The following is a 16,897-nucleotide window of genomic DNA, read 5'->3' on the forward strand; positions in this document are numbered from 1 at the left end:
GTAAACATGGGGCGAAATGTGGCGCTTTTTTGCTTCCCTCCATGCACACTAGGGTGGCTCGACGTTTGAATGGAAGAACTTTCGGTCCAAATTAAGCATAAAACACGTTTTAGACCAGTTTGGAAAATGCTGAGTCTTCTCCGAAAGCAAGTTAGTACTTTACTTTCATCGGTAAAATTTCTAATTAAGATTTAGATTTAAAAAAAATTATCCAAAAATAAAAAAAACCTAAAAATATGTGGTTTTTTTCAATTTTGGAATTGAACATCTGCATATCGAGCCACCCCAGTGCACACTCTCTAGGATACACGCGAGAGACCTCGTCAGGACGAAATTCGCCCCGAATGGTTCATAGTATCGCGAGCGCTCAGCACGAAAGGATCCGTCCGGGAATCGGTGTCCGAGTGAAAGACACGGAGGAGCAGCAGGAAGAAGAGAAGAAAAAACAGGGTTGAAAATTTGTAGGATCCAAACGAAAAAAGTCCGGAACCAGTTATTGCTTTTCGAAACTCGGTACCGCTTTGCCTTCTAATATTTTTCATCGTCATCGTCATTTTTTATGGAAATCTCTGTTCTCTGTGCGTGTAGTAAAAGTGTGCTGAAACGAGTGAAAAGTGTGTCAATGTTCTTGCACTACTAGAGTCGGAAAAGCGAGAAAAAAGTTTTCACTGCTTGCTTGCCTATCGAAAGGCTCGTGCTCACTACTCAAAGTCAAAAGTCGCTAAAATTGCCTTCATTGCTAAATATAAAACGAAAAGTTTTGCTACCAAAAGTAAAATTAGTTTGCTGTTGTGCAGAAATTTGGAAAAGCAAGTTCTTTGTGAAAGTGAATACGTGATCCATGATTTCACCTTCAAAAATCAACCCCAAGCAAGTGTTTGAATAGTGTGATCTTATTGTGCATCGTCACCAAGTGCACGGCGTAGAATCGAAAGAAAGTCGCATCCTGATTTTTCTTCAACCCCCTTTACTCGAAAGGATTCATGCACGTAACAAAAGCACCTGCAGCACTACAACTACTACTACCCCAACCGCTGCTAGAGTGCAACCACACAGCGCGGCGAGTCCTGACAGGTAAGCAGCAAAAGGGGAGCAAATTTCACTTTATTTGTGTCTGCCGACAAGGGAAATAAAGAAATTCAATGTAAAACAATTAGCCGTTACACGATGGGTCGTGAACCTACAAACAAAGGACATACATGGTGAATGAATGTTTAATTTACAGAATATGTTAATCAAATTAGGGTCATGAAATGTGTTAAATATTAACTACTGTCATCAGGGGTGGCATTGGGTTTTGAGATTGGATCATACAAAAACAAAATTTGTATGATCCAATCTCACCCCCAGACCCAATGTCACCCCTGATGACGGTACCCTTAAGTGACGATCTCCATCAATGCCATAATTTTTCGGTCAAAGATATCGATTTAGCTTTGCTACCAATTTTATTAACCAAGTTATGAATTTAAAAAAATGATCCTCCATGTTGTTTGATATACAAATATCATCATTACAGATTGATTGTCAACATGACATAAACTATTGCAGCATTGAGTTGTGCAAGTTTCGAGAAACAATTATATTAGGACAAGCATTTCAATCTTAGTTAGAGACACAGAAACTCTCTTCAAAAATCTCAAAAGAACATCAATAAATAAACGATATTTTCATGAATCTCTCTATCATTTGCCTTAGCACCAATGCGTCCATCCCGGGATTTCCCGCGACAAAAATCGCGGGATTTTTTCTAAAATCGGGAATCAACGAATTCCTGAAATTTTTATATTTTGTCCCGGTTTTAGATAAATAATAATACATATTTTTGATAATAAATTAAGAATTCAAACGTTAATGATTTCTAATCCTAAATAATTTTCAATATTTTATCAGTTTCATTAGGGGCCATCCATAAAACACTTGTGTTTCGAGATTATCTACGCTCCATACAAAAACGATAATTTTTATGGACTATTTATTGTTCAAGAGAGGAAGGAGGGGGGGGGGGTTAAATGTTCAAAAACAGTGACGTGTTTTATGGATGGTCTCATAGGTACTAAAATTTAAAACAAATCAAGACAAATGTAACGAATCAACAGCAATGTTTCGATATTATTGATTGATTTCACAAATTTCAAAATTTAATGTTAAACAGGGGCAGAATGGGCCACCCTTGGTTTTGGGCTTTATAATGAATTTAGAACAACTATGAGGCAAGGGTCTTATAAAAGACATCAAAAAACATCACCAAACAGAAAACCACATTTGAATTCATTGTATTTTTCGAATTATGCGCAAAAATGTAAATTTCTTTACATAACCACACAAATTTTATTTATTTTGAGGTTTTTAAATAAGCTTTCTGAAAAGTTAGATTGTTTGAAAAAGTTTGTTCAATGCTTAGAATGTTACCAGGGCCGTAATAGGTAAACAAACAAGAACGTAACCTTCAAATCATTTAGAGGCTTGGTAGTGGAAGTGTTGAATTAACATCCACTTGGGGGCAGAATGGGCCACCCTTTTCCTGCCTTATAAAAACAATCAAAAAAATTGATTTAATGGACTATTTCAGTACTGGTAGCTTTGTTTGTTGTTTTGTTGCATATTTGTAGAAATTGTGTCTTATTTGGACATATTAACACTATTTTCCAAAATGTTTGTTTTGTTAAGTTACTATTTTTATAAAAGTCATCAAACCTCATGTAAATTATGTATGAAAGGTCCTCACACCATTCAACGTTGTATTTGAAGAAATGGATTGTTTTCTAAGGTGGCCCATTCTGCCCCGCACCCTGAAAAAGTAGTAAAAAAAATTTTTTTTAAGGTGGCTCAAAAATAGTTTTAAGTAAAAAAAATCATCAATCATGTTATGTGTATATAACAATGAAGGGACCATTCCAAAGCATAAGCCTACTACACTGAATTCATAAATGTGTATGTTTTTCTATGGTTTTTGGTGCATTTTACTTAGGTGGACCATTCTGCCCCCTCCCCCCCCCCCCTGCCCCTATTAGAATTAATATGAAAAACAAACGATAAAACTCGCACTTTATGACAGTTTGGCTTTTTGCCTACTTTGTTTGTTTGCAGAAACGTCAGTCTGCATACATTTCTAGAGTTTTTTTTTTAAGTGGTCCTGTAAACATAATGAAACGATAGCTTATACGACCTTTGAAAAAAAACTCTAGCTTTTGAGTTGTTTGCGAGTTTGCCACAAACCAGTTAACGAGTTTGGCAAACTGTCAAACACAAAAAAAGTGCGAGCTTGTTTGTTTGCCATAGCCTAATACATACCTCCTTAAATTTGTTTGTGTGTCATAGTATAATACCTGCTTTATAAATCTACTGCCCCGAATCACTTTCGGACACCTAGTTCCAAGTAGGAATCTCGCAATCGAGAACACCAAGGCAATGCTGTAGAGCGAACTTATTTTTATTATTTAATCACACTGACTAAATGATTTAAAATCCAAATGTGCACAAGCAAATGTCCGATTTTGATTTTTCGAACTTCAATTTTACATATACATTCCAGACTCGACTATCCGAAGGCCATGGACAAATTACACTTCGGATAATCGAACACAATGACCCCTAAACTACGCTGAAGTGATTTGAGAATATTTAAATCCAATATGGTGATCAAAATGGCGGTGATGAAATATTGCAAAATGAATTTTGTTTTGTATGGCCCCTATAGGAAATTTAAGTAAAGAACACAGTAGATCCCTAAAAAACTGGTTTTAAAAAACAAACCTATGGGACAAGTCAAACTTCCTAATCTAATAATACATTCCTTAAGTTTTAAGAGTTCTTTTTCCCGAAGCTTCATAATGATCAAAAAATGGTTGAAAAGCGAAAACCGAGGCGGGATTGAGCTGAAGAGGGTTGAATGAAAATAATTATAAAATTTTAAGTTAAAGATAACTTTTTTTGGGGGGTAAACAAACATTAAAAAGATTTTAAAAATAATAAAACGAAGTGAGGAAATCATCCATCACATTAAAAAATTTAAGGATATTTTATATATATTTTAGATGAAAAAGACTTTTATTTTGAGCCACACACTTAAAGCAGTTTTATTTAATGAAAAAAAAAATTATAACTCAAATCGTGTCTTCGTTGAGGTAAATGATTCTTTTTCAACTCTTCGTCATGATGGCCCAAAATCAGAACAGCGATGAAGATGGAACTGAGCATTACCTAACCGTTTGTTCCATTTTAATGATTGAGCCAATTTCAAGCAAGGAAATGAGAAAACAATTCTTTGCCAAAACTTCAGCGGAAAACTCCTTGAAAACTTTCGTTAGAGAGGCTCTCTCCCCTACAGCAGTTTGTAACAACCCAAAAAAGTCCCCCCGCACTCCCACCCACCTCCACTGCTGCACATTAATTATGCATAATGAGCAGTGTTGCCAAGTGTTGTCACATGGCGCCCTTTACTGCTGGGCTATACAGTGCTGTGTAGCTGTGTAGCAATGCTGAGGCTGCCAAGAAAGCATCAAGGACGTAGTCGATTGCACCACCGCACATTGGTCCAGAACGCAAAATTAAGTGGAAAATGGATTTTCCGAAAAATGGTGAAGTTTTGGAGCTTTGGTGTCTTCAGAAGAGTTGTTGCAAATGGAAAGGGGCAACTTTTGATTTGGTTGAAAATTAGGGTGGTTCACGATTAGGGTGATTTTGAAAATCTAACTTTTCAGGAATATTTTTGGGATTTTTTTTGTCTTCTAAAAAGTTATTAGGCTTGCCAATTCATGCAACTTTGTCGAAGACACCAAAATTTTATCTCGTAATCTACGCCTTCTACGACCAAATTAATAGAAGCCATCTAAGCAAACCTTCAAAAATCAGTTTTTTGTACGTGGCAATTCAGGGTTAAGTTTTAGAGAAATGTGATGTTGGGGGCACTCTTAGAACTCTAAAAAGCGAACATTTTTCTTATTTGACATGTCATATTGAACTTAAGAGTAAAAAGTTACAGCCATTTTAAGGTAAAAAAGATGCAAATTTAAAACTTCAATATTTCGAAAAGGCGCAAGCCAAATTTTAAGCACCAGGTTGCATTTGAAAGAGGAGATCTAGCACTACAAACGCTGAAAAATCTCAAGGGTGTTTTTCTTTAAACACGAAATATTTTTGGTTATATTTTGGGTTTCCATGTAAAATTATCATTTAAACACAAAATATAACCAAACATCGATTTGTTGACAATTTGGCTCGATTTTGAGGACAGATTCAGATTCAGCGGGCAAAATTACATGGAAAAACATATATTTGGAAAATTTTCGAATTTCGTTAGGGTGGTCCCATATGGTTTTCCCTTGAAAATTAGACTTTTTCAAATGAAGATATTTCGAGTTTAAAGAAAAACACCCCTGAGATTTTTTCAGCGTTTGTAGTGCTAGATCTCCTCTTTCAAATGCAACCTGGTGCTTAAAATTTGGCTTGCGCCTTTTCGAAATATTTAAGTTTTAAATTTGCATCTTTTTTACCTTAAAATGGCTGTAACTTTTTACCCTTAAGTCCAAATTGACATGTCAAATAAGAAAAATGTTCGTTTTTTAGAGTTCTAAAAGTGCCCCGAACATCACTTTTCTCTAAAACTTAACCCTGAATTGCCACGTTCAAAAAACTGATTTTTGAAGGTTTGCTCAGATGCTTTCTATAAATTTGGTCGTAGAAGGCGTAGATTACGAGATAAAATTTTGGTGTCTTGGACAAAGTTGCATGAATTGGCAAGCCTAACAACTTTCTAGAAGTCAAAAAAATCCCAAAAATATTCATGAAAAGTTAGATTTTCAAAATCACCCTAATCGTGAACCACCCTAATTTTCAACCAAATCAAAAGTTGCCCCTTTCCATTTGCAACAACTCTTCTGAAGACACCAAAGCTCCAAAACTTCACTAATTTTAGAAAATCCAGTTTCCACTTAATTTTGCGTTCTGGACCACTATGCACTGTTGTTACATGGAATCGTTTTCCTACTCATCTTATTTAGATCTTTTTTTGGTTGGCACCATGTTGTGTGGGATAAGTGTGTAGTAATTTCCTTCCTTATCGCTTCTTGCTCCTCTTTAGGTTGGACCAGCAAGGAACAGGACACGCAGTCGAGCCGGTTGGAGAGAATTTAAAGATAAATATAGACAGCGCCAGGGACAAAATGAAGAAACTCGATACCGATTTATGACTCGTAAAAACCAGATCGGGTGGCTGTAAACTAAAGGTGACGACCCGTTGTCTACCGGCGGCTTCAACCGTGACGACCTACCAGCTAGCACCACCGACTATACCCCCTCCCCAACCACCGACTCCGACCAACGACGAAGACGACGGAACTGCAGTCACCTTCGAGCTGGGTGCGGGAAGCGGACCCCCCACAAACATCACCACCAATCCCTCCTTTTCCATCAGTAGCAGCAGCAGCAGCAACAACAGACATAACCATAACCATCCACAGTCACATCAAGAACAAGCCGAAACTGCCACCCGAAGAATCGATAACAGCCACTACTATAATAGCTCAACGAACGACTCCGGCATCGATATTCAGGCGCCGGGCGCAGAAACATCAGGCACCGTGGACCGGCCCGCGACGGAATACGTACGGAACAAGAGTACGACGCGCAGTTGGCCGGTAATACACCGGAACAACTCGTACCGGTACCAGCTACAGCCGTCGGGACATAACCACCGGCGGCAACAATCGCACCAATACTATCAATATGACTACGACGCCCTAACCGGTGCGAACTGTCCCTCAAATGATACCAACAACAACATCAACTTTACCCTGAACGAAGATTATCTAGTCAACAATAGCAGTTACGATAAATCGCCCAGCATTGATAGCTATTATTATCAGCACTATAGGCCTAGTATGCAACAGTCGACCACGACCATGACCACGACTACTGCAGGACAGGGCGGCGCCACCATCACTTCTACCGCACACCACCAAACCCAAGCCGGCACGGCGACCTGTTGTATGATGCCACCACCGGTTCTATTCCTATTCTTCACATTGCTGATGACCTCGAGCGCGACGGCCATGCTCTGCGCCGCCATCATGACCGATCACTGGGAGCACGTGTCCTGGAACCGGGACCACCTGGAACGACTCGCAAACAAATCGTCCATCGAGCTGCAGTGGTACCTGGACGGCCGGGCGGCCAAGTTCTCCCTGTCCGAGATGCACCGAAAGTCCGGAGACGCTAGGAGAAAAGGTAAGAATCAAAAGCCATTTCTTCAGACCAAGAGTATGAAGTCATCCCCTTTACAGATCTTGACCTGCCACGACGCTACGGCTACGGACCTCGGAACAACAAACCGTCGCCAGTGGACAACCGAGCCAACGTGTTCCTGGTGCCGATGAACGGCGGCATCTGGACGCTGTGCGTCGATCTCACGCCCGACGAGCTCCGGTCAATGTCCGAAGACGGCTTCCCGCAGGTCGACCAGTGCGTCAACTATCTCGCCGGCAATACCGACAACGGCGCCCAACCGAACGCCAACGAAGAAAATACCCGTGCCGAATGGCAACACAGTGAGTTCCAGCCCTCATTACATCCGCATTTAAGTAGGTACAACTGCGTGTGAAAAGCAATTCACCTTGTTTAACTTCAACGGCCCTGTCACTGTCTATTACTTCCTCCTTCTCTCTCTCTCTCTCTCCAATAAATTGTCAAATTATTAATCGTTCCACTTCAATGATCAAAGCCTTTCTCAACCTCTATCATCCATCCGTAATAACTCCAATTTTGATAATCCCCCCAAACAACCCCTAACTAATTGCGCGGGAACCGTCCTCCCGTGTCACAAATCCTAGCGGTCAATCGCCCAAGAATGACCAGGTTTCCCAAAGTGAAGTGCAGTGCGTGTGTGGTTTCACCAATTGAGAGATTAGTTTGCTCACGTAATTCGTTTGTTGTACCTAGAAAAGCCGCTTCCAAAGTTTAGCTTTGCCATCCATAGCAAGAAGTGTGACGCCGCATGCTTCTAATCAATAGTCATTCGATATGGCACTTATTTTGCAATGTCAATAAAGAGAGGGGAGGGCTCATAAAATTGCGCGACAGTAACGATGTTAGGCGGACTAGATGTCTCTCTGCCTAGTCGGAGCAGAGCATGCCATAAGGGCTCGTGGTGGCCTCGGCACTATGAAGACATTGGAAACAGCAAGAATAGCACAACTCATGTAGTAGTGAGTCCTTTCATCCGTCTAATTCGGAGAATCAATCTACGAGATTATAGCTTTGGTAGCGTATACTTCAGGGGTGCTCAAAGTTTTTGGAGGCCGGGCCAATTTTTAAGCTGAAATCAGTTTGCGGGCCAAATTTACGGCGTAGTTTTATCATTAAATTAAGTGTGACTAATAAAAAAATCGTTGAGAGCCAGAATTTCAACATTTAAATAAAAAAAAAGTTTGTAAATAATGATTTTCAAAAAAATATAAGATTCGACGAAAATAATAACATTATAGCGAAAAAACACTTATTCATCGAAAATTGACTAGAATTCAAATAGCGGGAGGGGAGGGTTGGTCGACAAAAGATTTGTAAAATATTTGCAACATCCTTGATCCTCCGATTTCAACATTTTTTCTGCCTGAATCAGATGGTAGTCAATCAGATTCGTTATCTAACTGTCATGAGTTCGAATCCCGGAGGAAGGTTTCTAAGTGCAAAGTAAAATTGGAGTCAATTCATAAAATGGTCATTATGACTTTGAAATTAATATAGAAATTAATATTGTGTAATTATTATAGATTTCTGCTTAATTCAAATTTGAAAGTTTTATAAATATTTCCAAAAACGTTTGATGAAGGTTTCACTCACATCACATTGAAACGTGTGAAATTGTGTGATTTTTGAACAAAATATTTGTGCCCTAAATGAGGATCAAAATATAAAAAAAAAATCATCAGTTTTTTACTAATTAAAAATAAAAATAGATTAGCACAAAAAAGATAAGCATAAAAAAGTTTCAAATAAACCTTATTTTTTTAAAGTTTAAAATAACTTTACTAGTGATAAAAGGCCATTTTACATGATCACTCAAAATGGGTCCGCGGGCCACAAAAAATCACCTCGCGGGCCACGTTTGGCCCGCGGGCCATACTTTGGTCACCCCTGGTATACTTGATATAATACGTATAATTGATCAAATTAGTTAAATTAATATAAATACATAATGACAACTTTTATGAATAATTATAAATTTCAGCAATTTCCCAAAAAAAAATTAAACAAAAAACACAAAAAAATCAACATAGTTTTAAACTAGCCCAACCAAAGAAAAACTAGTTTCTCCTTACATTTTTATCGATTTTTCAATACAAACATCACCCTCGAGTATCAATGGGTAAATGTTGACCAATTTTGATCATATTTGAGAAAGAAGCTTAGATAATTACATGATTTATTTTTATTGTTTTGTTTTTTTTTATTAAATATGTTAGTATAGGTTAAAAAAAATTCAAAATATTGTTTTCGAAAAGATCGGAAAATTTCACGAATGTTCATTTTTTTAACATTGAACATCGAACCATGCTAAGACATCGGCATTAGAAAATGGAAGTTTGTTTGGGTTAGACTTAGAAAACTTCAATTTTCCTATTCCTTTTTTTTAAGCCGCTGTATCTCAGCAACCAGAGATCAAATTCTATGTCTCTTAGACAATTTTCTAGCAATTGGGTACTAAAGCCCTATGTCAATTTTATGTACAACACTTAAAAACACGATTAAAAACCATTTCTGATCACTTTTTTTTCATTTTAATGCAAAATTTTTTTTTTGACAAGACAACATTTTTTCGATGGATCAACCATGGTCCCCTTGGAACGAGCTGTCAAGTAGGAGCTTTTATGTCTGGACCGCGAGGTTAATTTTACAAAATTGATTTAAAAATCCAGTTTAAACTATTTGTGGTCGTACAAAGGGTCATTGTACTCAGAAAAATAAGCTTTATCGCTGTAAACAATAATATCAGCAATCTAAGCTTCATTTTAGGACCCAATTTTTCTGAACCTAAAAAAAATCAGAGATGGTCACTCATGGTCACTCTTTTTAAAAATCGAAAAACTGCAAATATTTCACTGAAATCAAAATTTCGGTGGCTATATCTTGAAAACGAGGCACCTTATCAAAAAATTTGTAAAGTACTTTTCGATTCCAATTAAAATTTATATAAAAAATGAGGCCAAAAAAGTTATAGGTATGAAATTTCGATTTTTTCCAATAATCATTATTATTCAAAAATGCAAAGAGAATGAATCCAATCGAGCATTTCTAAAAGTTACATACAATTTTGAAAGCTTGTGAACTTGTCATTTTAAAAGCAATATAACAAGTATCGATTATTTATGTTTTATTTATGCAATAAGTGCAAATTTGATGATCAAACAATCCCTCGAAATGTTGACCCCAATTTGTCTGTAACAACGTCCTTTTTTGAACTGTAAAAAACTGATGAAAGGACTCACTCAGACCTGCAAGACAGCATTAAACGCGCTTAGATTGAACTTTACGCTTGCTCCTAGAACGCTCACCTCACGCTAGCACAACATGACATGCCCTCGCCTTTTGCGAGTTCCACCCACAAATCCTGCTCCTTCCAACCAAACGAAACACTTTGCAATGACACTATTTCCCAATCCCGCTGCTGCTTCTGCCCTACTTTAACTTACACTCCGAATGAATATTTTCCTCTACACCTAAAATCTAATGTTTCTCGTCTTCACACAAATCTAACGTCACCCCCTCCCAGGAATGCAGAACCTGTCGATCTCCTGCTCACTGGTGTGCCTTATCATCCTGGGTAGTGCCGCCCTGGTCGGGGCATTTGGCGTGTGTCAGCGGCAGATCAGTGCCGTGCTGGTTACCGGCGTGATGTACTTGTTGGCCGGTGAGTATTATAAATAAAGCGCACGAAAAACAGGGTTTTCTGTTCCTTCTACAACACGGGCTAAAAATAGCTCTCCAGCAGAAGCGTGTGCCCTGGAGAGCAGTTGGAGTCGGTGTTTTGTTCTGAACACAATGAGCAGTTCTCTGAAAAATAACAATTGTTTAGGAATTTTTAAATGTTATTTTTTAACGAAAAATTGCTTTTTTTTTTCAAATATCATCTTTAATTTCTTGAAAAAGGTTGTTATGATAGGTAACTGCGTTTTTTTCTGGAGAACTGCTCATAAACACAATGCATAAAAAAAGTCAACGACATCCTCCTCTCAGTTGTAACGACATGCGAGAAGGTACGGAAAATGGATCCTTTGATGGGCCACTGCCATCACCAAATGATGCGCTCCGGAATGGTTTTGCCGACAGCTCCGAGAGAGAGAATGAGTCGAAAGTGACAAGCCCCACAACAGACGCTGGCAATGTGTGTAAGTCTAGAAAGCTTTCGGGGCTCGTCGTTGTCAGGCCAAAAGGCAAAATCGACCGAAAAAAAACTGGAGCACGAAACGTTACCGACATGCAAGTTCTGGGTCCTAAGGCCTAGGAAGGTGGGTGGGATAGCTTGTGGCATGACAAGCACAAATAATCGTCAAACCGTTTGTTGGTGAGCATGCACGAAAACAAGTTCCGACAGAAGCTTAGATTTAGACACAGGACGTCTCACTTTTTTTGGGAGGGGGCTGTTTTGGAATCAATGACTCTGAAACGGACCACGGCCAAAGGTAGTTAATTTCAAACATCAGCTGTTTTGAACATGACGCACAGTTGGCTGTAACGAACTTATTATGAAATTTGAATGTACCTAAAGCGTTTTGATGGGAGAAGTTAGTTTAAGATGTCCCCTTCCAAGATTTATGACATCCAAAATAGTTCATGAAGGGATTTTTAAATGCCATTAATTTTAGTAATTTCACAGTACAATATCATCGTACAAATCTGTTTTATGAATAAGAACTCAATCATCTCTAAAAAATTATTAAAAACTAGATAAGTACAGTCCAGACTCGACTATCCAAAGGCCTCGGAAAATTTTCACTTCGGATAATCGAACCACGAAAAAAAATTGTTTAGTTGTCTTATTTTTAATTGTTAAGTATGACCCCTAAACTGCGCTAAAGTGATTTAGAAATTTTAAATCCGACATGGCTGCAAAAATGGCGGTGATCAAACATTAAAAAAAAAACATTTTGTAATTGAAAAGCCAAACATATTCAAAACTGACTAAAATGGGGTCGCAGAACTCGAATTTGACGTTATAAGTAAGAAAATAAAATAATACGATTTTTTTTTGTTTCGATGATTTGAAGTCCCATACAAACCTTTGGATAATCGAACTTCGGATAATCGAGGCTTCGGGTAATCGAGTCTGGACTGTACTTTTAAATCTTCTTTTGTACTATAATAGCAATGGAATAACCGGTGTTACGTAATGTAAGGATGATCCATAGTTTACCATGTTCCCTGGACATTTTTTTTTTTTTTGAAAAAACGTCAATTTTTTCGACAATTTCACAAAATCTGTTCAGAAAAAATGAAAAATCTTAAAATTTCAAATAGCTATACTATAAAATGATGGTCTGTGTTCTAATAAACAAGTTAATGTATCGATTGGCCTTTCAAAACCTTGTTTTCACTTTCCCGGTAGCTTTTATGTCGAAAAATACGAGTTTTTGCTATAGAGCAATTCTCTACGAAATCGGTCTTTTTTCTTCAATTTTAATTTTTGTATATTTTAATCCGGCTGAAACTTTTTTGGTGCCTTCGGTATGCCCAAAGAAGCCATTTTGCATCATTAGTTTGTCCATATAATTTTCCATACAAATTTGGCAGCTGTCCATACAAAAATGATATGTGAAAATTCAAAAAACTGTATCTTTTGAAGGAATTTTTTGATCGATTTTGTGTCTTCGGCAAAGTTGTAGGTATGGATATGGACTACACTGGAAAATAATGATACACAGTAAAAAAAATTGGTGATTTTTTTATTTAACTTTTTATCCCTAAAACTTGATTTGCAAAAAAAACACTATTTTTATTTTTTTTTTTATTTTTTGATATGTTTTAGAGGACATAAAATGCCAACTTTTCAGAAATTTCCAGGTTGTGCAAAAAATCATTGAGCTAGTTATGAATTTTTGGATGAATACTGATTTTTAAAAAAAATCGAAATATTGGTCGTAAAAATTTTTCAACTTCATTTTTCGATGTAAAATCAAATTTGCAATCAAAAAGTACTTTGGTGAAATTTTGATAAAGTTCACCGTTTTCATGTTAAATCCATTCTTAGGTGACTTTTTTGTTAATAGTCGCAGTTTTTCATTTTTTAAAATTAGTGCGCATGTTTGCCCACTTTTGAAAAAAATATTTTTGAAAAGCTGAGAAAATTCTCTATATTTTGCTTCTTCGGACTTTGCTGATACGACCATTAGTTGCTGAGATATTGCAATGCAAAGGTTTAAAAACAGGAAAATTGATGTTTTCTAAGTCTCACCCAAACAGCTCACCATTTTTTAATGTCGATATCTCAGCAACTAATGGTCCGATTTTCAATGTTAATATATGAAACATTTGTGAAATTTTCCGATCTTTTCGAAAACAATATTTTCAAAATTTTCAAATCAAGACTAACATTTCAAAAGGGCCAAATATTCATTATCAAAATTTCACCAAAGTACTTTTTGATTGCAAATTTGATTTTACATCGAAAAATGAAGTTGAAAAATTTTTACGACCAATATTTCGATTTTTTTTTAAATCAGTATTCATCCAAAAATTCATAACTAGCTCAATGATTTTTTGCACAACCTGGAAATTTCTGAAAAGTTGGCATTTTATGTCCTCTAAAACATATCAAAAAATAAAAATAGTGTTTTTTTGCAAATTAAGTTTTAGTGATAAAAAAATAAATAAAAAAAATCACCAAATTTTTTTACCGTGTATCTTGCGTGTATCATTTTTTTCCAGTGTAGTCCGTATCCATACCTACAACTTTGCCGAAGACACCAAATCGATCAAAAAATTCCTTCAAAAGATACAGATTTTTGAATTTTCACATATCATTTTTGTATGGACAGCTGCCAAATTTGTATGGAAAATTATATGGACAAACTAATGATGCAAAATGGCTTCATTGGGCATACCAAAGGCACCAAATAAGTTTCAGCCGGATGAAAAAATACAAAAAAAATCGAATGACCGAAATCCTAGAGAACTGCTCTATATTTTTTTCAATCTTTTCCCTATATTTTCATCAAAAATTTCCCTTAGACACAAATCTTCAGCGGAAAATTTCCTACAAGATGCAAGTATCTTTACAGATGAGGAAATTTGTGTGTTCAATACCAAGGGAAACAATTGAAAAAATATAGCAAAACTCGTTTTTTTTCGACATAAAAGCTACCAGGAAAGTGAAAACAAGGTTTTGAAAGGCCAAATCGATACATTAACATGTTTATTAGACCACAGACCATCATTTTCTAGTATAGCCTATTTGAAATTTTAAGATTTTTCATTATTTCTGAACAGATTTCTTGAAATTGTCGAAAAATTTGACTTTTTTCAAAAAAATGCCCAGGGAACATGGTAAACGATTTTTCCGAAAGTTTTCATGTATGAGAGAGTTGTTTCTTACATGATCATCTATCATTTGAGAACTGAGCACATTGATTTCCTCGACTTCGTGTTTTTGGGACACGCTAATGATCCACCTTTTGTAACCACCTTTCACTTACTTTTCTACCAAAACCTAGCAATTTGAACTACATTTTTGTTTTTGTTTTCTTTCATAGAAGATAGATCATCCACCCCATCCTCGTGGACAATCGTCCATACAAAAAAAAACTTTTTTGTATGGATCGTGGACAATCGCCAACATTTTCTGATCAAGCTTAAAACCTTCTACAACCCAACCCCGCCTTCAGACGGGCATCGATTTAAAAAATCGCCAAAAATCCATTTTTCAACCAATTTTTGATCTTTAAAAAGCATTAGAAAGGAGGACTCTTAAAATTTTAGAAAATTTATGGGTTTGAAGTTTTACTTGTTTTATGTGACTTTGCCAATGTTTTTAAAAATGTCAGTTTTTTAATGGTCAACTTTGGCTGTGTTTTTTACTAACATTTCCTATATTTTAAGTAAAAAGAAGTATGCAGTAATTTTTGTAGTGTCCCAGACTATGCCTTTACGCATTTTTTTACAATTTAAATGATAATGGTGCCATTTTATAGCAGAAAATGTGAAAAACAAGCAAAAAAATGAAAAAGTAACTGTAAAAACATGAAAAAATTTTATAGGCGAAATGTAATGATAGGAGGTGGTAGAATAGGCCAACAACTACCAAAAACAAACATAAACTAAACAAGATAAATGCAAATTAAAATACTAAAAATGAAACAAGAAAAACATAAAACAAGAGAAGTAAAGTTTTTCGTAGAACAAAAGTTGCTCAAAATGACCTCCTGAACACGGGAAAAATAAAAAAAATCGGAGAAAAAATTTGGGCAGTAGAGGGTTAAATTCGGTGACGAAGTTGTTACCAACAATCTTTTTTGGCACCATTAAAAATTTTCGCATTTTTCGCGGAAATTGTGAAAAATCTACTCTAAACTGCAATATCTCTGGAACTCTGGAATATCGTACACGAAATTTAAGTTGAATTTTGCAATGTTGAAAATTTGGTAGGTTGAATTTTAACTCTTTTTTTAGTAATATTTCATAAAAAATGTGTAAAAATATGAACCTGATAAAAAATCATCAAAAACTGATGAATTTTCACCAATTCCTGATGTAATATTACAAATTTTATTGACACAAAATCTGTCATCTTTTCCTGATGATTATTATATTTTTTTCTGTGTAGATCCAATAAAGGAATTATTTTTCAAACTGATTTAAAATTACTTTTCAACTTGCCTAAATATAAGAATGCAAAACTTGTTCACAGTTTTGATGCTGAATTTACAAACAACATAACCTACACGTGTATCCCATGTTCGTGCATACCGAGAATAATATTCCTTATCATTTGTCTAATTTGCATGGGCAGAAGACACAACAAACAAAGCCGCAGAATAAAATCTAATCTTTATGAAAATTGCGCTCACACAAGAATGAAACACAAGCTATCATGTTTCACAATGTTGTACTCTCTCGCTCAAACCATTGGGCAGCAATCTACCCAATGCAGTGACTTTGGTGAGGCGCCAAACAGACACTATCTATAAATTTTATCATTTTTGTGATTGCGCTCCAAAAAAGCAAGAGCAGAAATCCAGCTATAGCATGCATCTATTAACTAGATTACTTTTCCTCCTGCTTCCTCCCCATGTTTATCGTTTCAGCTCTGTTTGCACTGTTCACGCTGATGATAATACACTTCAAGCGCCAGCAAGGACGTCCGCTGACGGAGATCGACTACGGCGTGTCCATCGACGGCGTGGTCGCCATCAAGCCGGACTATCTGTACGCTCAGCCGCTGCTGGACGCGCGGGTCATCGTAACCGCCTGGAGCCTCGACCTCGGCTGGGGTGGCGTCGTTCTGTGCGCCTTCACCGCGTTCCTCTGGATACTGCTGTCCAAGATCATGAGATTCAACCCGCTGTCGGCAATGATTTGATGATTCAAAATCAAGTTCAACAAGGTGGCCGTCTACAATGTGACATAGGCAAATGCGTCGCGGCGGTGCGTGATCTGTGGTTAATAGGTACTTCTCTGCATGTTCCAAGATTGTTTTACCCCCATCCACAACACGCTCTACAGCCATTGAAGAAGAACCAACAACTAGACTCTCCCTTCCTCCCTCCACCCCCACATCTTTGAAATCGATCAGTAGTGTGGCCTATCCAGTTTAAGATACACACTAACATACCACGTACATATTAAAAGAAAAACACCCATCTAACGAATTCAATACCACCTCTTTGTAGAACAAATCAAATCGCTA

At 36.8% G+C, this 16,897-nt stretch overlaps 1 protein-coding gene across 2 annotated transcripts; it reads left to right on the top strand.

The window, feature by feature from the left end:
* The first annotated feature begins 810 nt into the window (after positions 1-810).
* LOC120421361 (uncharacterized) lies at positions 811-16,891 on the top strand. 2 transcript variants are annotated; one of them, XM_039584560.2, is made up of 5 exons: positions 811-1,074; positions 6,083-7,227; positions 7,284-7,580; positions 10,769-10,906; positions 16,296-16,891. In XM_039584560.2, exons 2-5 carry the CDS (start codon positions 6,882-6,884, stop codon positions 16,568-16,570), a joined length of 1,056 nt encoding a protein of 351 aa, XP_039440494.1. In that variant the 5' UTR covers positions 811-1,074; positions 6,083-6,881; the 3' UTR covers positions 16,571-16,891. The 2 variants fall into 2 exon arrangements, with proteins under 2 accessions (XP_039440494.1, XP_039440487.1); XM_039584553.2 differs by lacking the exon at positions 811-1,074 and having other exon boundaries at positions 6,201-7,227; positions 7,284-7,547.
* The last annotated feature ends 6 nt before the right edge of the window (positions 16,892-16,897 follow it).

The sequence above is a fragment of the Culex pipiens genome, chromosome 3 (genome assembly GCF_016801865.2).
Source record: "Culex pipiens pallens isolate TS chromosome 3, TS_CPP_V2, whole genome shotgun sequence".
Taxonomy (NCBI): Eukaryota; Metazoa; Arthropoda; class Insecta; order Diptera; family Culicidae; genus Culex; species Culex pipiens.